The sequence below is a fragment of the Eleutherodactylus coqui genome, chromosome 12 (genome assembly GCF_035609145.1).
Source record: "Eleutherodactylus coqui strain aEleCoq1 chromosome 12, aEleCoq1.hap1, whole genome shotgun sequence".
NCBI classification, from domain to species: domain Eukaryota; kingdom Metazoa; phylum Chordata; class Amphibia; order Anura; family Eleutherodactylidae; genus Eleutherodactylus; species Eleutherodactylus coqui.
Window position 1 is genome coordinate 6163317 of NC_089848.1, and position 23305 is coordinate 6186621.

Consider the following 23305-nt stretch of genomic DNA (forward strand, 5'->3'; position numbering starts at 1 on the left):
CGCCTAATAGTCATTTAAATCAGTTCAGGAGTTATTTCCCGACTCATGTAAACTAGCGGTGCCTGTGCAAATACACATATAGGCATGCGCACAAAGTACCCTCGTTTACTGTGCAAAAACATTGCACAGGAATGGGTGTATTTTGCAATACGCTTGTCTGAAGCTGCCCTAAAGGTACTGTATAGACAAATCAATAATCAAAGTAAATATACATTGCCTTACTGATCTCTTATAAGCTTCACTAATCAGAATGTTCCACTGATAGTGTTTCCTGACATTTTGTATTTAAGGTTCCTTCCCACCCAAAATAAATATAAATCACCAGTAAATATACATATTTGACCCACCCCTCTGTTGACTTCATTCTAGCTAACCACTTACTTGTGTATCTGAGAGGTCACTAGTAATAGGATTGGCATTATAGCTCTCAAAGGGTTGTTTGCCCACATTTTAAGGACTCCTGAATTGCACATCCTAGATATGCAGAAATATGTCTCTCACTGGCTTATCGCTACATAACTGGGAACATCTGCCATTCATGGTGCTCGTCATTCAAAGCTAAGTTACCACCCCTGGGGATCCATAATGAAAAGCATGTTGGTTGTCGCCCACATTAAATAACTACTTAGCCATAGAGAGTAGATAGTTGTCAGTTAACCTCTTTTACTGACATGCATTTTGGCTGAAAGCTCTTCTTGTTCCAGTAGTAGGGAAAGATAAGGTACTGCATTTTTTAAGGAAAATGTTTTGTACATGTTTTTGTTATTTTGTAACTGCTTGGCAACATTCACACACGCTGCACTATTTTGTTTTTGCAGATGGGCAGAATTACCAAGTTAACAAGCTTTGCAGAATTTGCTGCATTTTTTGTTGCCGATTTTGTATATGTACTTGTGTTTTTATGTGTGGATTTACTGCTGCGGAATATCTTGTGTTTTTGTGATCTGGTAGTTCCTGCATGGAGGTCACATTGCAAACTTTATTTTCATACATCAATAAACATAGATTTCCAAGCAGATTCAGTGAGTTTCTCTGACAAAATCTGCAAATTTTGGTGCGTTTTTTATGTTCTCCATTGCTTTCTATAGAGAAAATCTGCTGCACTTCTGCGCCATTTCTGTAACATAAATAGACAAACTGTAGAATTGTAATCCACAACATTTTTCAAACTTTCTGTATATCCACAGCAGAAAGACTCTGCGATGTGTGAAGACGATTTGTAAACTCTCATTAACTTGGCTTGTACTATGAATATTGTGGAATTTCCTCAGTGATTCCGCAAGCTGTAATTTCGCAACGGATTCTCCATATATGAAGGCGACACTTTTGTTTTCATAAGATCACACAAGCAGCTAATTTAGATCTAGAAGGTGTGATAATAGTATGATTTAACAATATTTGGCTCATAGTTTTTCAAAATTCTACATGTCCAACAATTCAAGTGTTTCTTGTATAGATTTGGTAAAATAGATGGTACCAAATGGGTAACCATTGTTTTAAGAGACAAAGTTCCCTATTATGTGTACGTTGTTACATCTTTGTAACTTCCTTATCTGCTAACCCCATTTATAAATAATTTAACAAAGAAACACACTAACAAGTAAATCGTTCCTCATAGACATCAAAGCGCTACTTAAAATATACACTGTACATGAGATGAAAATAAACATTAGCAACAAGTGGTAATAGTAGATTGCAGGGAAATATACCTACAGCCAGTATACATGCAGACTTAAGCCTGGCATAGTCTTGGTTAACAGATAAAAGTAGACAGTTTGTAATAAAATAAATATAGGGATTGATTTACATGGAGGATCCAGAAAATTGGTACACAGTACAAAGGGAGAGAGGGATAGAGAGCTAAATGTGATTACTACAAGGAGCAGGTGCAGGGAAATCATACAGAGGTTAGCTCAAAACTAAGAGACCTTTCACAGGGGATGGAATATTCTACAATACTGTTGCAGAAAATGCCATACTGGAATTCTGCACTAAAATCTGCACTGCAAACTGTGGATTTTAATGCAGAATTGCTGAAAGGATTGTGCTATTTTCAGTTCCGCACCAAAATCTGTACATTAGAAGTGCAGAATATTCTACAGCAGGGCATATTCCACAACACTGTTGCAGAATATTTTCTCTTTGTGTGAAAGGTCCCCTAGGCAATTTGGCTGTGATATCCAGTGCTGATCACATATCTCTCTTCATATTCATTACAAAAAAAATATTTTTCTTTTAAAGTAGTGTTTCAATTTAAATAATAACAATAATACATATTTTACCAAAATAATATTGATGAGCAATAATAATTGTTACAAAATTTGTGAACAACTATTGCCTAAAAAATAAAATATTAATAATGTCAATAACATAACATGAATATTTTCTATAAAATAATAATAATACTAACTTAATAGCATCTATGACAACATATTACTGGATCATATATTGCATTGATGAAGATGATTCTAATTGTTATCTGAATAATAACAGCTGCAGCAATTCTTTATTTTGCTATGGTTCAGATCTCAGTCAAATAATAATCTTTAAATGCCTATCATTACTAATGTCAGTAACTAGCGAAGAGAAATATTAATGGAAATCAGTTGAGCTAAATATGTATATATATATATATATATATATATATATATATATATATATATATATATAATTATTCTTCAGAAAATAAATATATTTGATTATCAAGAAGATATTTCCAATAAAAACAGGTTAGATTAGATAACTGAAAAGTATAATATAGTTTAAGAGTGCAATAGGAAAAAGGACTGCATGGATAGTGTTGTCCTTTATTATGACATAAAGAAATGCTGCTAATTAATATATGAAAAATGTCTGATTGATTACAGTATAAATACATTATATAAGATAATGGCACCAGTTCCCTGGTAGTGTGCATTACTTGACATGGAGTATTACAAAGAATTAATCTTCAGTTGGAAATAGTACTGATGATGATTGCTCTCCCCGTGTGAGCAAACATTGTAGAGCCTGGGAATGTTCAGAGAGTGAAAGATAATGCCCAGATTGTTCTCGTCTGAAAAAAAATAATTTATCTATGTATTATTTGTATTATCGTTATATTATAAATATATTGCTTAGAGGGGATGTGAGAAAATGACTGGAAATAAATGAATTGTACAAACAAGGGAAAGACCATGTGCTGTATGTGAATGAGACTGAGAAAGCCATAGGCGTCTAGACTAGAGGCATTTCGTTATCAGCTTGTGGGGGCAAAGAAAAACGTCTCTAGAGGGGACACAAGAGACCTTTCCATGAGGTCATAGGATAGCAAACAGTATACACTCGTTACAGGATTAGATGCTACATAAAAACACAAAACCACAAAGTTTAGCTACATTGTGACTATGAAGGACAACACTTCCTGCTTTAGCAAATGGCTTTATATAAAAGAGAATCTGAACACATTCTGAATATATTTCAAGCAATAATATTTTGGGCTATTGAAAGGATCTTGTAATAAAGAAGCAGCAAACAATTAATTCTTTCATCAAAACGGTGTTTCTATTGTACAAACTAGATATATCTAGTTCTATCTATCTATCTATCTATCTATCTATCTATCTATCTATCTATCTATCTATCTATCTATCTAAACACACTTTAAAATAAATAATACAGCCTTTTTGGAACAAGTTTGGCCAAGGTCTACCCCAGTCCTTTCCTTTCAGTCCAGAGGTGGAGTGAGTTGAGTATAGCAAGGAGGTGCCGATATGGAGTGTTGATGTAAGGAAAATACCAAAACATTACTAGACACTTCCAGGGATATGTCATCGTAAGAAAACACATTTGTCAATGTACCGGCACTGAGGGGCTTTCTGCCGCCTGCTCCTCTGTGTTTTGTTGTCCTGTCCTGTTCACGACATGCTGTGTAGTCGAGTGGATTATTCCCACTGAGAGAAAGGGGTCTGGATGTGATAGCAAAACGGTGCAGACTATACAAAAATGCAGCCACACAGTCTCTGAGGCACAAGAGACAATATTGTCTCTACTTTTGCAGAACACAATCTACAGGATGACATGATGTGCAAGTGCTGTAGGAATACTATATTACAACTGACTAATAATAATAATTAGTACTAATTATTCTTGGTGTTTTTTATTTACTTTTTCTGTTGTTTGTTCAATTTTTACACAGTATAATGTATATAATTACACACTAGGGAAATGAGAGTTAGGAATCATCACATTCCCTGGCACCATAAAGATGATTTCGCATACTGTTCATTTCTCTTCGTAATAAATTATCAGTATTTCTTTTTTTTTTTTTGCATTCTTTATAATTTTTATTTATCAGATATCACTTTAGTTTTCTGCGAGAGATAATTAGCCCAGACTCATAATAACACTGTGGACAACAAGCCATTAATTGTCAGAAGCAGGATCCATTCCTTGCTGGTGGGGAGGTAATTAGGAGCTGCTCTATCACTCACTAATACTCCTAATATCATAGGCAGACGAATGTCATTAATTGGAATTGTCTGCCTCCATCATTTAGGGAGCTGCTACCTCTATTGCCATCCACCATGGAGGAGGATGAAGATGACCTCTGTCCTGTATCCCCACAGTATGTCTATTTCAGCCAGTTCAATGAATATGGAATAGAGTTGTGAATTATGTAGTTCAGTACTGCCAAAGACACAGCGCTTCATTGTCCTTAATCCTATAATATTTGTGACAAAAAACTTGTGTCTGTGCTGTAAATAATCCTGAAATAACAGTCATTTCCCCAGTATCCTCATGCAGGACATGCTGAGACTACTCCACCCCCTAATTGTATTAAGAAAGGAGAGGGAGCAGGGTGCAGAGTGCTAATAATGATAATGAAGTAGCTGCAAGCCTCACCCCTTGTGCCCACCACCTCCCAGGCATTTATCAGCTGGATCCAGCACGTATGATGATCAAGGTCTCCAATTGGCCAGAGGGGAGATAGGATCTGTGTGGCCATCAAATTATGGAAGGGGAGGCAGAGAGTCCACACACTACTACATTCAGTGCAGCTGCAGCCAATACTCTAGACCCACCCCGGCTCCTCCTGACCTCATGCCAGCAACACTCTCCTACACTTAGTGCCAACATCCCAAGGAGAGCAGCAGCCCCTGGAGAAGACTCAATAATAATGTGCTGCTCCTAGAACTCTCCCTGGCCCCTGTGTCCTGTCCACTGCACCTCTAAAGACACTAGGGAAGTGGGCTACTTGTTGCTTCTATACCTGGTGGAGACATAGTTTAGCATGGAGTTCACAGCTTCTCCCAAGCCCCAGCTCTCCTCCAGGGCTAATGCCTTTTCCATTGCGGCCATCATGTCTAGCGGGACAGTCAAGGATAAGGACACTGAGAGCACAATCAAGCCGCTGGGTGAGTACAGAAAATTTCTTGCCTATGTTCATGTAAGAGAAGAAATGCAATGTATACATATGCACATCCAAAATAAAAAATTATCCAATGTAGCGCTTCACGGGATGAAGGAAAAAATCGAATATATATATCTACACCATAAGGTGGAATTTTATTGCTAATTCCTAATGCTACTTAGACTTGGAAGCTTCCCTTGTCAGAATAATTCTATAGGCAGTGTGCATTATATCGTCTATTATAGACCATATGTATATATAAAATCTAGCATTCCCCTGCCCCAGACAGCACTCGCTACTGGTTGAAAGTTTGATACCATTTGTACACCAATTTTTCAATATAATTAAAAACAAGCAAACATGGAAAAACTAAAATCAGCCCTTCCTCTTCTAAAGCCTCGGGACTGTTTCCACCGAAAACTGTCCGGCTATTAGCCAGAGAGAAAACTTTCATATGTATAGATTTCCCTCACACAAATCTTGGGTAAGGGAAGAAATAATAATTTAAAAGCTAAATAAAAAATACTAACTCATGCATAAGGGCAGTAAGTAGCACTGTTGTATGACTATGGGCACCTCACAAAATGCTTCCTTCTATAAATGATGAATCTGCGCATCATCAATAAAATTTACAAAATATGGCTGGTCATTTTTGTCGTAGGTCGTTTATACAACTTGTCTAAACATATATATATATATATATATATATATATATATATATATATATATAGACACTATTTACATCGCAATGGATAAACTGAGCTCTCTGTCTCTCGTTATTGCAAGAGAACCGTTAGGTAATGCTGGGATCAAATAACATAATGCAATCCAAAGCAGTGAAATGCTACAATATTGCATATAGAAATGCAAATATGTACTCTCTCTCTCTCTCCATCTATCTACGGTATCTATCTATTATAAATAGTGCTTCTTTATTAAATCCAGTGCCCACTTTGCACATGATCAATAACATCTGGTAAACTAGTAGTCACAAACTCGGGTCAATCATTGCTTCACAAAGTAAATATTTTATTGCAAGGTTTCACTGTTCTGTTTATATATACGATAGTTTCAATGTTTAATACGATTGAAGATATTTTTGTATACTTTGTTTCTAATAGTTCCAAGGCAGATGCCACAATGTGTCCTCCTGTTGTACGCTGTGTCTTTATGGTGTTAAACAGAAGAAGTAATCTGTATATTTACATGTCATCAACTAGGGACTGGATAAACCTTAAAAGTGATGGCATATCTTACAATATATGCTACAATTCTGCGTATTAAAATTAGTAGGACTAATATTACTTGTATAATTTCCAAAAGCTGATGGATTAGTTACTTAGCATTTTATGTGCTGTAATTCCTCCTACTTTACCTTTTAGTACAGTTCTGAAGAATACTTTACTGCATATCAAGTAATGAATAGTGTTTGTCATACTCTACCAGCATGCAGTTGTATTACTTTTCACTACACTTTATACATGATGTCCCTCAATGATATGAAATGAATGGACACTAATGCACAGTTTTATCTTTCTCATCACCAGTCCAGTACATTCAATTGCTTTTAAATTAAAGAGAGACTTCCCAGGACTGTTTCTTGGTGTCTTGGTTAATTCAGTCATTTCTATATTTCCTTTGTGTTAGAACAATTTGTGGAGAAGTCATCATGTGGGCAGCCTCTGAGTGACATATCCAGTGTGGACCCTCATGGGGACTTTAGCAGCAGTCCAGTTACTCTGTGTACAGAGCCTTTAATCCCCACTACTCCCATCATCCCCAGCGAAGAGATGGCCAAGATTTCTTGCAGCTTGGAAACCAAAGAACTTTGGGACAAATTCCATGACTTAGGCACAGAAATGATCATTACCAAGTCTGGCAGGTGAGATTTACTTGTGGTCAGGGACAAGAGTTACTAAAAACTGAAAACTTAAAAAGGCAAAATATGTATGTGTATTGAATTTTGGTTAAATGTAGCCAGTTAGAATTATGATAATTATTAAGGATAACTATTGAATGCATAATATGACTTATTAATAACTATAATCCTGTAATAATATGCAGCCAGTTTTGTTTTCTGATTGCATGCCACACATTATCCCATGTTGCTATAGGTGTTGAAAAGCAATAGGATGTATTTAATGGTCATTCCAAAACATATGTGTATTATCTTTGAGCTCCACAGCATAAGGGTGCGGGCAGACGAGCGCATAAATGGCGCGTTTTTGCGACCAAACGTATATACGTGACCATCTGAGGCAATGGTTTCGAATGTATTCATTCACATGGGCGATTTTACGGCGCGTAAAAACGGCAATTCGAAAAAAAAACGGAACATATGCGACCGAAATACGCGCCAACGCATATTCGATCGCCGAAAAGACCGTTTGCAAAGTAGGAACAAACGAAAATACGCTTTCTAGCTCTGGTCGTGATCGGTGAAAAACGATCGCTCGGGCGATTATACGTTGCGCTCGTGCGAACGTAAATACGCCTACGCTCGTCTGCCCGCACCCTAAAACAAAAATATCTAACAATAAAAATGACAGCATATACCTTACACACAATTTGTATAGCTGACATGAGGTTCAGGGACCTCAGAAAATGACAAGGAAATCTTCCAGGGAAAACACTGGCTGACAATTCTATTAACTAATTCTTACCCCCTAGTGAGATAAGTTTCATTAAGTTGTTTCATAAAAAAAGGCCACATTTATATAGATATTTATAGTTAAATGTATAAAGGCTGCTTTCACAATTGCATTAGGGTCGGTTCAGGGTGTCTGTCACTCTGCTCCATTTTTGAAGGTGAGAAACAGAAAAAATTGAAAAAACAGTTCAGTTTTTTCCCCCCATTGATTTCAATAGGGTTTAAAAAAATAAAAATAAAAAAATAAAAAAAGCGGAAATCAAACAGAAAGCCTTTCATTTGCTTTAATTCCACTTGTTTTCTATTTTTTGAAACCCTATTGAAATGAATAGGGACAAAAATGGATCAATTTTTTCTGTTAAATTTCTGTTTCCCTCCTTCAAAAATGGAGCAGAGAGACGGAGAACCCGAACTGACCCTAACACTGGTATGACAGCAGCCAAACATTTATTTCAAAAAGACCAATTAATTGAGCTTGTTTTAGAAAAGGGCAAATCCCACTAATGAAATGAAAATGTTATTGCAACTCAGTAATGAAGTGGGGAAAAAAGGATATACCAATGTGGAGGCTATACACTGATAGTGGCCGCCAATACTGTAACCTCTTAATGAATAGTGTATTGTTCTTTCATCAGCAGACACTTTTTAGTGATTTGGTGCAGTTTGTTTATTTGGTAGGTTGGCTTTGTGTTTTTATGATGTACAATTTTTTTCATGCCATTTTTATAGTAAGAAACTCTTTTACTATTATAAGGAGTAAATTAGGCAGAAAGAAAAAAAAATTTCTCTTATTACATTTACCTGATATGGGTTCTTCTTTTTGTTTTTACTTATGTTTAAGTAATCAAAAAAAAAACCCTGTGAACAACAAAACTTTATATTTTTGCTATGCAGTTTTCCCCTGTAACTGGGGCATGTAAGGATCTTTCACACAGGAGCAGCATTGCAGAATACCCGGAATTCTGTATCAAAATCCGCACTGATAACTGCAGATTTTGATGTGGAAATGCTGGCAGGATTCTGCTGTTTTCAATTATATGTCAAAAAATCCTTACATTAACAGTGCTCATTTTGGGGCTGAATATTCCACATGACGGCATATCCACAACGCTGCTGTGGAATATTCCGTCCTGTGTGTAAGGTCCCTTATAGGACATTAGTCACATGCAGAGCTGATCTGGGTCTGCCATACTGAGGACACCTGACTATCATGTGATCAGTCACTACTGCTGCTTCTATTCAATACAATAGTGCTCATTTAGCACTGCACATGTACAAACAAAGAAGGCAAAAGTGGTAATAAACTACTACTAGCTTCTTTCCAGAGTCTCTACAATTGGGCACCCAACCTGCACCTGCTGGATTGCAGAAGCAGATTTAAAACACAGCACTGAACAATTAGGATATGATCACAAACGGCAGATTTATCGAAGAAAGTTTTTGACTATCCCATTCATCTGGATGGAATTTTCAGAAGTCTTTGTACAGAAATAAGCTTCAATCAGCTGTATGGAACAGATTTTGCAGAAAAATTTGCCAACAAATGTACCATATGTATACATATACTCACCTATAGGGACCTTCCACACATGCGGAATATTTCTGCAAGATGCACTTAAAGACACACCTTAGGCTTCATTCACAGAAGCGCATAAATAGCGATGTTTTTACGCCCAACCGATGTACACGACCATCTGAGCCATTGGTTTCCAACACATTCATTCACATGGGCAAATATACAAAAATGAAACATATGCAACTGAAATACGCGCCGATGCATATACGCTGGGCAAAAAGATAATTCTGGAACTATCTTTTGCCTGATATACGTCAACCGCTCTTTTTATTTTATCTCTAAAAAGTATGCTCGCGGTTGTGTGAATGGACGAGAAAACGCTGGTCGTGATCACGGAAAAACGTCCATTTATGCCAATAAACGGCATGGACAAGGAAACGTGAAAACGCCTACACTTGTGTGAAAGATCCATAAATCTGCTGGAAATTTCTACTCCTTCACCTAAATGTATACAGGCATGTTTTGCAGAAATATTTCACACAAGGTGGATGGATATTTCCGATACAGTGTTATTCCTATGGGGCATGAATTTCACAGCTGTTGAAATCCGCCCATCTTTACATCAAAACTGCAAGATTAAACTCTGCTGCAGAAAAGCTTCCTGCTGCAGAATTAAGGACGTCTTGCAGAATTGTTGTTGCAGATTTTTAACATTTAGACGTAATTCTGCAATTAATGTCTGTGCAAAACAAAAACACAAGAAATTCAACAAGCCATTCCGTAGAATACATTCCACAGTTAAAAACGCAACAAAATCTGCACTCATTGACAAAACATGCGTCTTGCGGATAATTTCATCCTGTGTGAAAGGTCCTTATGGGGCTTGATGGTTAAGGGCTCGTTCACACCAGCGTGGTTTTAGCACACCATAGGCGCGTGAAAAGATTGCGGCTACACTACACTAAAGAAAGCGGGAATGGTTGATTTCCAGCTATTAAGTCTCAAGCTTAATTAGTGATGAAGTTGCCCGTTCACACAATCGGGAACTGCGTGTTATCCAGCTCCCATAGGAGTCTATTGAAACTCCTGCGTAACACGCACCAAAGACAGGTCAAGTCCTATCCAATCTCGTACGACGGACCTTAGATGCAAGCTTTGCACACACATGCTCCATCTTCGCTAAGTGCAAACTTTTTGCGTGTCTAAAATTCCTTCATATGAACGTTTCTATAGGAACCCATTGATTCTATTAGACGCCATCTTTTCACGCTCCTATACTGCGCAATAACCACGCTGGTATGTACGAGGCCTAACAGATTATTGATACTTTATCAATGTCAATCTTCTAAGCTAATCAAGTAATCCAACAAAACATTTCATTGGGGATAAAACATGACGCTGGGACATAATACGGATGGAAATAACACATCCCGTTTACATGCAGTTGTGGCATGTATTTGGCAATCAGTGGAGTTCATGATCATTACATCTACAAATGTCTTTGCATCACCACAGTTGGGACATTGGGTCCATTGGGTCCATGAGAAGCGATTGCACAGTAATCAAAGACTTATTGATGCAACTTGATTTTTAACCATTCCGTGGTTTCTATAGAGTTACCCTGTAATAACATAACATGGGTAAAATACAACAAAAATAGCATATGTGAAATACATGTCTTGCGTATCTGTGTAATGAGCCTCAAAATCCGAACCTGTGAAGTCTTGTGGCTGGACAGTCACAGTACTGTGAGATATGAACTATCCTAATTTGCCAAATACGTACAACAGACTCGACCTGACAGACGTGCGCCTCTAAACGTCACGCTGTGATCACTACTCCAATATCACTACTCCACTACTCCAATACTACTCCAGCATGTCATACAAAGAGCCGCTTGTAGATGCAACCACAACCGGACTGGTTCCATATCACCGTTGTCAATAATTATCTGCATGAGTAACGCACAGGGTTTGGTTACTGTCAACCACAGTTTATTCTGAGTTATACTTTAATACTAATTTAACAGAATTCAAAGACCTGCCTAAGAATCCCCCCAAATGAATGACCTTGTCTTCTACCATAGGGCTCTTTCACATGAGCATATAAACTTCAATGTTTTTATGCCTGGCTGATATACGCGACCATCTGAGGCATTGGTCTCCAATGTATCCATTCACATGGGCGAATATACGCGAGTAAAAACATTGAACTGTAAAAAACGGAACATGTGCGGCTGAAATACACGCCAACACATATACGTTGGGCAAAAAGATAGTTCTGGGACTATCTTTTGGCCAATATACGACAGCAGGTCCCATAGACTCCTATGGGAGCAGGGGAAAAAAGGGGGGCATTTTTGCAGTGGCCAACACTGCGAAAAGCTTACAGGTGCCTCTATGTAGTCATTAAAAGTCAATTCAGAGGACTTCAGCCAAGTGAGGGTTTTCCGGGATGTGACGTATTTTTTCCACTAAAAACCACGCTCACTGTTATGTGAATGGGCAAGAAAACGCTAATTGCCCACGGGGAAGAAAGTCCTTTCATGCAATTTTACGACGCCAGGGAGAAAACATAAAAACACATACGTTTGTGTGAAAGGGCCCTTAGAGTGTTTATTCTCTATGTTCAACCTGAATGAGCACATTGTAGAAATCAGAGGGATCCCTATGCTGAGAACCCTTCCTAGAATGCAGGAGGTGCTGCAGAGAGCCATCGATACTCCTTGGTCCGTTTTCAACTGATTAGGGCTTCACTTGGGAGAGATGTTGTTGGGTCTGTCTAGTGGGCTTCTCACTAGCACTCAGATCCCATTGTCCCCTGACATATCTCTATGACACATCAGGAAATAGCTTTTTGAGTATAAAGATGCAGATTGACTTAAACTTAGTAAGATGCTTTCATATTTGCGCTGGGATCTCTGTTCGGAGGTTCCATTGCAGTTCCGGCACAAAATACCAGAAGGACTTCTTCATGCAGGACTTTATCATACAGTAAAATGCCAGTCAGTTGAAAGCAAACTGAATGGACCTTATTATAGATATTGGGGTCCATTTGGCGCTGTTCGGTTCCATCCTAAGACCCATCCATTCCGCTACAGGATTCCGCTTTCCTGCCTTCCGAACGGAGCAGGAAAACTGAACCCCTGATGCAGATGTGGAAGAAGCCTAAGGGTGTTTCGCAATTTATTTTGGGCAGTGAACAGTTGTATTTTGCATGCGTGCCTGCACAATTACTGTATCAGACAGTGCTCAGTCACACGGGCAGGGGAATGCCTAACGAGGTGCCAGTAATTGCGGGTATGAGCAGCGTTTAGCACATATCTGCTTGTGTTTGTGCACCCCCCATAGACCTCTATGGGGCTCTTTGGTGTCCAAATACAACATAGGGCAGGTCCTACTTTTTTGTGCCTTAATGCAAAATCTGTAACTCTCCTCCCCACCCACTGTGTGCCATTTATAATATAGTTGTCTTGTTAAATGATAGATGGCTCTTTGCCTCCTAAGGCCCTTTTCATGCAAAGAAAACTATGGAGGAGTCTTTATGCCAGGTTATGCCAGGTTTACCCTGCAATACATGCACTCCCTCCATTGTTGTGGCATATTAAGATGATAAATATGTTGCAATAGTGCAACTATATATCCATATCCCATTTTATAAAGAAAATGTTGCAAAAACAATAGTAAATATGATCTATTCTTCATATGCCATTGTTGTGGCTATGACAGATTGATGTAAGTCGCCCGTATTTTCTATGACAATTTGTGCATCATGACATCTAGAGGACATGCACAGAACATACCCTATGCCTGCGGTATAGATAGAAGTCTTGTCCTTTGATAAGACAAATACGCTGCACTCATCAAAAGGTGGGGATGCGAGGCGTTTTCGTGTTTAAAAAATCAAAGTCGAGGCGGAGGATTGGCAAGTGTTAGCCATTGTTTTCAATGGGAAACCTCGCATTGCACTTCAGTGCACTTCGCACGCCAGGCAATGTGTTTTCCAGCCCCATTGAAAACAATGGACGAGGCATTCCGAGGGAACACCCAATAATAGAACATGTGATCCGTGAAAAAAATCACTCATGTATATGAAAATAAAGTTCCTATTCATATGGGATTTGCGCATCTCACATCGCACAAATCTCACGTGATTTTCGTAGCCATATGAAAATGTCCCAATGGCTATTTCACATGGAGGATTTCAGCGAACGTGTTTGTGCAGCTTTTTGCGTGCGTGAAACTTGCACCTGTATAAAGCATCAAATCAAAGCCACTGATTCCAACGGTTCATTCTCATGATTTTGTTTCTCATGCATCTCCTACGTTCAAGAAAAGCTAAGACGTGCCCTATCCTTCGGCGTCTTAGGCAGAAAGATGCCATAGATGTCTATGGCAGGTCTAAAAAGCAAGGTGAAAGGTGTGACCATGCGGACAAGCCTTGTTCATGTGCAAATAAGCTCCGTTTCAGGGAGGGTATTTGCACATACATTCGTCTGTGGAATACTTAAAGGGGTTGTCCCGCGAAACAAAGTTGGGGTATACACTTCTGTATGGCCATATTAATGCACTTTGTAATGTACATTGTGCATTAATTATGAGCCATACAGAAGTTATTCACTTACCTGCTCCGTTGCTAGCGTCCTCGTCTCCATGGTGCCGTCTAATCTTCAGCGTCTAATCGCCGGATTAGACGCGCTTACGCAGTCCGGTCTTCTTTTCTGAATGGGGCGCTCGTGCTGGAGAGCTGCTCCTCGTAGCTCCGCCCCGTCACGTGTGCCGATTCCAGCCAATCAGGAGGCTGGAATCGGCAATGGACCGCACAGAAGACCTGCGGTCCACCGAGGGTGAAGATCCCGGCGGCCATCCTCGCAAGGTAAGTAAGAAGTCACCGGAGCGCGGGGATACGGGTAAGTACTATCCGTTTTTTTTTTTTTCAACACATGCATCGGGTTTGTCTCGCGCCGAACGGGGGGCTATTGAAAAAAAAAAAAAACAGTTTCGGCGCGGGACAACCCCTTTAATGTCTGAGTTTTGTGCAAGTTTAAAACTGACAGAACTCGGACCCATGAAAGATAATGTCTGTATTCAACTTTATTTTTTTTTAACAGACCGATGTTCTGTGTAAAAAATTCTTGGACCAGAATCGCCCATTCAACTCAATGGGTGCATGAATGAAATGGAATGCACCTGCACAGGATGCGTGTCTACAGTTTTTTCTTTTCATGCAGCTATGGACTTTAAGGGGAGTTTTAAATTACATCAATTGAGCCACCTTCCTTTTTTTTCCATATGCAGGAAAAACTGATGAAACTCACATTAAAAATGAAAACGCGAAACAAAACTGATGTAAAACGCACTCGCAGTAAATCATTACTAAATTTGTAATGTAAATTTGCCTCAAAATTGCATTTGCCGTGTGAATATGCCCTTAGTTTGCAGATTTGATTTTGCTTTCTTTTGACATTGCATTGTACTGATGACGTCAGCAAAATTTGCTAATAGCCTATTAAAGGGGTTGTCCCGCGCCGAAACGGGTTTTTTTTTTTTCAATAGCCCCCCCGTTCGGCGCGAGACAAACCCGATGCAGGGATAAAAAAACAAAAAACGGATAGTACTTACCCGAATCCCCGCGCTCCGGTGACTTCTTACTTACCTTGTGAAGATGGCCGCCGGGATCTTCACCCTCGGTGGACCGCAGGTCTTCTGTGCGGTCCATTGCCGATTCCAGCCTCCTGATTGGCTGGAATCGGCACACGTGACGGGGCGGAGCTACGAGGAGCAGCTCTCTGGCACGAGCGGCCCCATTCAGAAGGGAGAAGACCGGACTGCGCAAGCGCGTCTAATCGGGCGATTAGACGCTGAATATTAGACGGCACCATGGAGACGAGGACGCCAGCAACGGAACAGGTAAGTGAATAACTTCTGTATGGCTCATAATTAATGCACGATGTATATTACAAAGTGCATTAATATGGCCATACAGAAGTGTATAGACCCACTTTGTTTCGCGGGACAACCCCTTTAATGTGTAACTGAGTAAGTGATAACATAAAATTGCGATTCTGGATGTGGCAGAGTTTGTTTTTCTTCCAAAATGCATCACATCGTATCTATATACTTATGATTTTCATATGTTTTTAATGCACTTGAAAAATAGCACATGAGATTTTTTTTTTTTTTTTTGGGCTGACTAGCTTAGATACATGATGTGATACAGGCGGGCATAGAGGCTCTAGTACCCTGTTAAGCCACCTTAAGCTTGGTTACAAGATGTGATGCAGATGGAAATGGAGGCTCTAGTACCCAATTGTACCGCCTCTAGCTTGGATACAAGATGTGATACAGATCATGTAAAATCATAGGCTGTCAATGCAGATGGTCCCATACATGTTCTATTGGTGATAAATCTGGTGGACCTGGCAGCCATGGAAGTGTGACAATGTTGTAGGGTCTCCTGTGACGCCCTTGTGTGTGCAGCCAGACATTATGTCGCTGCCTCTTGGAAGATGCAATAAGGGGAACACATGTAGCTGCAGGATGTCCTGAACATATCGCTGAGCTATCACTATCCCTTGTACCACTAATAGGGGTGACCGACTGACGTATACGATGGCCCCCGGAGACCATCACACCAGCAGGGGGCAGTGTGTCGCTCCACAGCAAAGGCAGGATTGAGGTGCTCACCCTGAGGTCTCCAGACACGAATACGACTGATGTCAGTGCCCAAACTAAACTGTTACGGTATACTACCCTTGATACCCCAGCCCGGGTGCTCTAGATCTCACCAACAACCCTGTCTCTGCCTACTTGCCTCCACTCCTGTCTAACCCCAGGCAGGCAACCGGGGAGGCGGTCCCTACTCTCACTAGGGACCGAAAAAGGGACACTGGCGTACCTGGATGGAAAGGGTAGAATACCGACAGGAAAGGCAGATGTCAATAACCAACACGAACAATACTAGCAGAACCGAGGCAGATGGAAAAACCTGGCAAATAATAGCAAGCGAAAAGCAGACAAACTGACAGAAGCAGGAGACCAACAGAGGCAGACTAGCTAGCACACTGAGTGAGACCAATAACTGGCAGTGATTGCAAGTCTCTGCCTGACCTTTAAACAAAAGCCTCCACCCGGGGGCGGAAAGAGGAAGACAGACAACTCCCAACAGAACACAATAAAAAGGAGCTCGTGCACGGCAGCTGCACTGACAGGTGTTCGCGCGTGCACGGCACCAGCACCACGCCGGCCAGGCACTCGGCAGCTGGACAACAAGCCGGGGGACGCACCCCGATCGCGGGACCCCGCACACTGCTGCCCCAGGAGGACCCGCAACCTCCGCATGGTAACATTAACGTGGATTCATTGCTGTAGACAACCCAGTTCCACTCTATAGCGTCCACAACATCACTGCTAACAGATGCAATGGTGATTGAGTGTCAAAGGCAATACACATAATGGGTGCAATGAGAGCAAATGTCCTACAGCCAAGCACCTGGAAATGGTTTTGACAGACACAATGGTATCACCTGCCTCTGGATGATGGACAATGAAATAGTTGGAACTGCTCATACTTGTCTCACAATCCTCTCTACTGGTGGTCTGTTAAGGGAACCATGTGTCCAGTAGCCTTGTGTGCTCTCACACATCCACTGGTCCCAACACCTCCTAACAGCCTGGTCAGCCTGGAGGACAATTCACTCTCTATTGGTGGTCTGACGGGGGTCCTGAGCCCGGTCGCCTTATGTGCCCTCACACATCCACTGGTCCCAACACCTCCTAACAGCCTAGTCAGCCTGGAGGACAATTCACTCTCTATTGGTGGTCTGAGGGGGGTCCTGAGCCCGGTCGCCTTATGTGCCCTCACACATCCACTGGTCCCAACACCTCCTAACAGCCTGGTCACAACGGCCCAGTGGGGGACAATTCATTGATACGACCATCCAGCTTCCCACTTCCCAATAATGCGCCCCTCTCAGACTCTGGTAACGGGGTGAAATCTTTTCTCTGCGTCGTAGAGGCATCTAGTGGTCAACAAACTCTACACAAGCGGAAGAAGAGGTCACTACACACAAGGAGCCTCTGAGAGCCTTTTATAGGCCATGGGGGGAACTACTTTTAGGGCCTCCAGTGACATCTAATCACCCCAACTTTCATCATCTACATATCTGCCTGAACTGCATGCCAGGTTTTTTGGAAAAATAACTTCTTCTAGGAGTGGGATTTATTTTACAAAGTGTATGAACTTGAGTAAGCACAAAATAGTTTTTAACTCATTGCTTCATATTTTGAAGCAAAAACATTATCCAACACCAACTGGTCCTATATGAAAAAAAATATTAACCCTGTAAAATTAATGTGGTGTTGTACTAATTTTACCAACCAAACGATTTAGATAACTGAAGACCCAGGTTCCACATTGCTGTGGAAGAACAGATTCTAGATAAAACAACCGATGCAAAAAAAAAGGTTTTCTGTTATCTAATCTATTGCGCGGATTAAAACCTTCATTAAATCTGAAATTCTTGTGTTTTGGAACACTTCAATCAAATCAATTTTTCAAGTATAGGTTCAAAGAAGATGCACATTGGGGGATTGCAACAAAGCAATTACTTAATATATCTTTTAAATCAAAATTGCTTCCCAAAAGAGCTCTAAACACAAGTTAAGTAAAAAATTATGAAAAACTGTATGAGACTTACAGTTTCCGGCTGCCACTACTGGAGGGCCGCTGCTTGTAAAGAGTTCCAATAACCCTGTGCAACACAATTTTTGTAACCAATAAGCAGATAGGCGGCCCATAGTAATTTTAGTGCGCTGAATTCAAATATGATATCCATTTTTTTCTGCCACGTAAGGTTTTCCAGTTATGGGGAATAATGTAATCCAATTGCTGTTGTATTGTATCTTTTAGAAATATGCCTATACAATTAATCCAGTCGGCTCTCCATTAACCTTGCTTGATAAAAAGAATAACAAAGTGATTGCGCAACTGACTGAACACTCTAAGGGTAGGTTTATGTAACATAGAGGGCAGCATCCCATATGGAGACCCCGGCCACCTGACATACGTGAGGAGCTGGGAGGCTAAAGTGATGGCTTGTCATGGTGGTACTTGCCAAACTCCTTTCCTGAAGGGATATACGCAGTCAAGGCCAGGGTATTACTGTAGGCCACCGTAGACACCCCTATGATAGGGAATGCCAATAACACAGGAAAAATGGTAGTTGTAGTTGTCACGGGTGACGCCACCATTCCTACACACCAGAATGATCTTTGGCGGAGAATAAACACAGACAGAAGCAGTCTTTGAGTATCACAGGTCCCTAGGAATGGTTAGGGCCCAGCATAAACGTTTATTGCAAACTTGAACAGATTACACTGGCTGCCTGTCCACGGGCGTTGCGGTATCCCGCGGCGGATCTCCATCCGCAGGAGCCGCCGCCCGGGAGCAGGGGCCTGCATATGGCTCTCCGTGGTCAGCCTATCTGACAGACAGGCTGACCGCGGAGGATCGCGGAAATTTGCAGCATGCTGCGATTTGCCGCTGGCGAGCAGAGAATCGCTATGATTCTCCTCTCGTGGACAGCGGCCTAAGCTTTCCATAGCAACACTATGGAAAGCATGCATTGCGTTCCCCGCGGCCGGATTATCGCCGTGGGGAACGCAATGCAAAAACGTTTGTGGACAGGCAGCCTAAGACTTTACATTGCAGGCAAATGACAGTGCAGGCCAGGTGACCCTGGCTCTGGACAGCCGCATAAGAAAATTAGACAGCGTGGTGTACCTCCGCACTGTCCTCGTCTGAAACCTCTTCCTGCTCTCAACCACTCCTATTTATACCTTCCCTCATTCCACATGACATGAAAAACTTGATACTTTTACATGCAGACTTTATTAAAGTTAACCTCTCAAGCGTCGCAGCTGTGCAACAAACACACTGAAAATGACAAGACAGGCTTGGAAAGTGCCTCCACATAAGACAAACATGTATGACATTTATGGAGGGGACGAGGATGATGTACTGGGCTACTACATAGGGTAGGTTTCCACATGGCGGAAATGCTGCGGATCATCTACCAGTAAGTTATAATTAATGAACTGTGTTTTTATAGGTCATTGCTTAGACTAAACAAAGCAATCAAAATCATAAAACAAAAATACATGTTTGGTATCGCTGCGTCCGTAAAAGTCTGATCTAACAAAGTAACACATTATTTACTACGCACGGTGAACGTTGTCCGAAAAAAATTAGGAACACCAGAAATGCACCTTTTTGGTCATTCAGTCTCCAAGAAAAAATGCAATAAAAAGCGATCAAAAATTCGTATGTTTTCCAAATTAGTACTAACGCAAACTACAGGACGTCCTGCAAGGAATGAGCCCTCGCACAGCTATGTGGACGGAAAAATAAAAATGTTATTGCGCGCAGAAGATGGCAGCAGAAAATAATTAGAAAAAAAACACAAGTTTGGTATCGTAGTAATCGTACTGACCCACAGAATAAAGTCATCAGGTCATTTTTGTTGTAGTTTGTTGGCTATAGAAAGAAGACGCGCTGAAAGATGGCAGAATTTTTTTATTTTTTTTTATTTCACTCCACTTAAAACTCCTTAGAAGTTTTTCAGTCCATTATATGGTACATTAAATAGCACCATTGAAAAATACAAGTCGTCCCACAAAAAACAAGCCTTCATACAGCGACGGCGATGAATAAATAAAGGAGTTATGATTTTTTTTAAAACAAAAAAAAAGCTTGGTCTCTAAGGGGTTAAAGGGGTTGTCCCGCGAAACAAAGTGGGGGTATACACTTCTGTATGGCCATATTAATGCACTTTGTAATATACATCGTGCATTAATTATGAGCCATACAGAAGTTATTCACTTACCTGTTCCGTTGCTGGCGTCCTCGTCTCCATGGTGCCATCTATTTTCAGCGTCTAATCGCCCGATTAGACGCGCTTGCGCAGTCCGGTCTTCTCCCTTCTGAATGGGGCCGCTCGTGCTGGAGAGCTGCTCCTCGTAGCTCCGCCCCGTCACGTGTGCCGATTCCAGCCAATCAGGAGGCTGGAATCGGCAATGGACCGCACAGAAGACCTGCGGTCCACCGAGGGTGAAGATCCCGGCGGCCATCTTCGCAAGGCAAGTAAGAAGTCACCGGAGTGCGGGGATTCGGGTAAGTACTATCCGTTTTTTTTTTTCAACACATGCATCGGGTTTGTCTCGCGCCGAACGGGGGGGCTATTGGGGAAAAAAAACCCGTTTCGGCGCGGGACAACCCCTTTAAATAACTTGAAAACAAGACATGCTGCTATTGTTCAGTTTTACCAGTTTAATCAGCAGGTTTTAATTTTACAGAAACATATCAATTACTTTCGGTTATGAAAATTTAAAATACATTTGTTGCACCGTGTAATCATTATTAATACCAAATACTACTACTGCTGATTATAGCGGGGTTTATCACCTCCAGTCCTTGGGGAACCTCAACAGGTTGTGTTTTCAGCATATCCTATAGGATATCCATAAAACATGACCTGTATGGCTCCCTTATGGACTGCAGTTGGGGGACACTGTGAAATAATACATCAGATAATGATCTATCAGGTAATTGCTTTTTATGGTGAACCAACACTGCAGCAATCTTTGCTGTAAAAATGTTTTTTGCACTCTTAGGCCCCCTGTCCGCGGGCAATGCGAAGTCCGGCGCCAGATCTCCGCCACGGGAGCCGGAGCCGCCGCCGATTCTCCGCCGGTCAGCCCTATCTGATAGATATCACGCCCGTGGACAGGCACCTTTAGGCTGCCTTCACATTGGAAGTTCCTTGCAGATCCGTTACAGAATACTGGAAGAAATAGCGCTGAACGGACCCCATTATACTCAATGATATTCGTTTGGCGTTGTTTGGCTCCACAAAGGGAGCAGGAAAACAGAATCCCTGCTGCAGATGTGCAGGCAGAATTATAGTGATTTAGCATGTGCTGTGTGCAGAATCTATGCTTTTACTACTAATTCATTATAACCTTCTTCTTTATGTCTTTTGCCCTTTCCAGGAGGATGTTTCCTACAATCAGGGTCTCATTTTCAGGAGTCGATCCAGATGCAAAGTACATTGTTCTCATGGATATAGTGCCAGTTGACAATAAGAGATACAGATATGCCTACCACAGATCATCTTGGCTGGTGGCAGGAAAGGCCGACCCTCCTCTACCCGCTCGGTAGGTTACATCAGCAGTTATGGTGTAATAGTTACAGCAAGTGATAATGTGACTGAAGGTACTTTTCTATGGAACGATCATCGTTGAAAAAAATTGCTGGAACATTCAAATTTGCATAGTCGTTCCGTGTAAACACGGCCAGCGATGGAACGAGGAACGAGAATCACTTATCTTTAATCGTTCATTTCATGCAAGCATGAAAACCATCGTTGGCTCGTTCACTAATTGTTCGGTTAAAACACTAATCTTTCAGTCATCCTCGTTCACTGCTGCAACGAACTGAACCATCCTGTTCAAGAAATTAATACATTATTTATCTTTGTGTTTAAACTGACCTCTTGAGTGAACGAGCAAACTGCGACATTGTTAGATTGTTCGCCTGGCTGAACGATAACACTGCTCAACAGCATTTGTGTATCTGGTATGCGATGTATCAATTCTTATGGTTTTTTGGGTGTAGAATCTGAATTTACCTTTAGAAATGATGTAACACGTAAGGTTTTCATGTAATTTAGATTTTTTTAACATTTTTTAAAAGGTTTTTGTGTTTGTGCTCATTTTCTGGTGAATTATTAGTATAAGATTAAATCAGTGACGAAGCTAAACTCTTTATTTGAATGTAACACACAGTGGATGAAGCTCTAAAAATGGTCTTTAGACGGCAGAACAATGTAGTTGAGCAGGAAGGTTACCGACATGAGCCGATCTGTACTGCTGTTTAGTGTTTGTTGTAATCTGCATGAAGCATTTCTCTTCATTCTTACCTCAGCAGATCGGTATTTTTTTGAGTTTCATTCACAAATACATTAACAGGAAAACATTATTGAGTTCTGAATGTTATTTTTTTTTGTATTTAAAACCAGACAATATTTGGCAATACCATATTATTGTCTATGTAAAAGTGCTGTGTATCACAGAAAAGACATGATAGATAGAATCTGGATCTTCCATTAAATTCGGCACCCCAAAATTAGTTGAATCAACCAGTTTCCAAACCAGATACAGAAACATTTTTTTGTTTTGCTGACCAGTGTTATTTCTACCTGTAAAAGTACCCTTAAGATAATTCTGACCAAAGAGTTTTCCATAATCTCTCCATGTAGTCTAGTACAGTGGTCCCCAACCTTTTTGGCACCAGGGACCGCCTTCAAGCAAGACCATTTTTACAAGGCCTGGCAGGGTTGGGCGGGGCATGGGCAGGGCTTTGGTTATATGGGGTGGGGTTATGAAGGGGGTTGGAGTTTAGTGCATTCTTATTTAATTATGACATTTAGAATGTCCTGGCAGCACACACAAAGGGCAGTATATAATCTACCCCCCCCCACCAGCACACACATAGGGCAGCATATAATTTATCTCCCCCCCAGTAATAGACAGCCCCCACCTCTTAGTAATTAGCAGCCCCTCCCCCTGTAATTAGTAGCCCTTCCCCCAGTAATAACATCCTCCCCCCCCCCCCGTAATAAGCAGGTCCCCCCCAGTAATAGACAGCCCCCCCAGTAATAAGCAGCCCCTTCCCCTGTAATAAGTAG

The 23305-nt window shown here is 40.9% G+C and overlaps 1 protein-coding gene across 1 annotated transcript in view; it reads left to right on the forward strand.

The window, feature by feature from the left end:
- Positions 1–5272: 5272 nt before the first annotated feature.
- TBX20 (T-box transcription factor 20) overlaps positions 5273–23305 on the forward strand; it is a 56490-nt gene continuing 38457 nt past the window's right edge. Inside the window, exons 1-3 of the mRNA XM_066584908.1 lie at positions 5273–5396; positions 7040–7274; positions 21609–21773. Of these exons, the coding sequence (XP_066441005.1) occupies positions 5273–5396; positions 7040–7274; positions 21609–21773 (524 nt within the window). The remainder of the gene's footprint in view (positions 5397–7039; positions 7275–21608; positions 21774–23305) is intronic.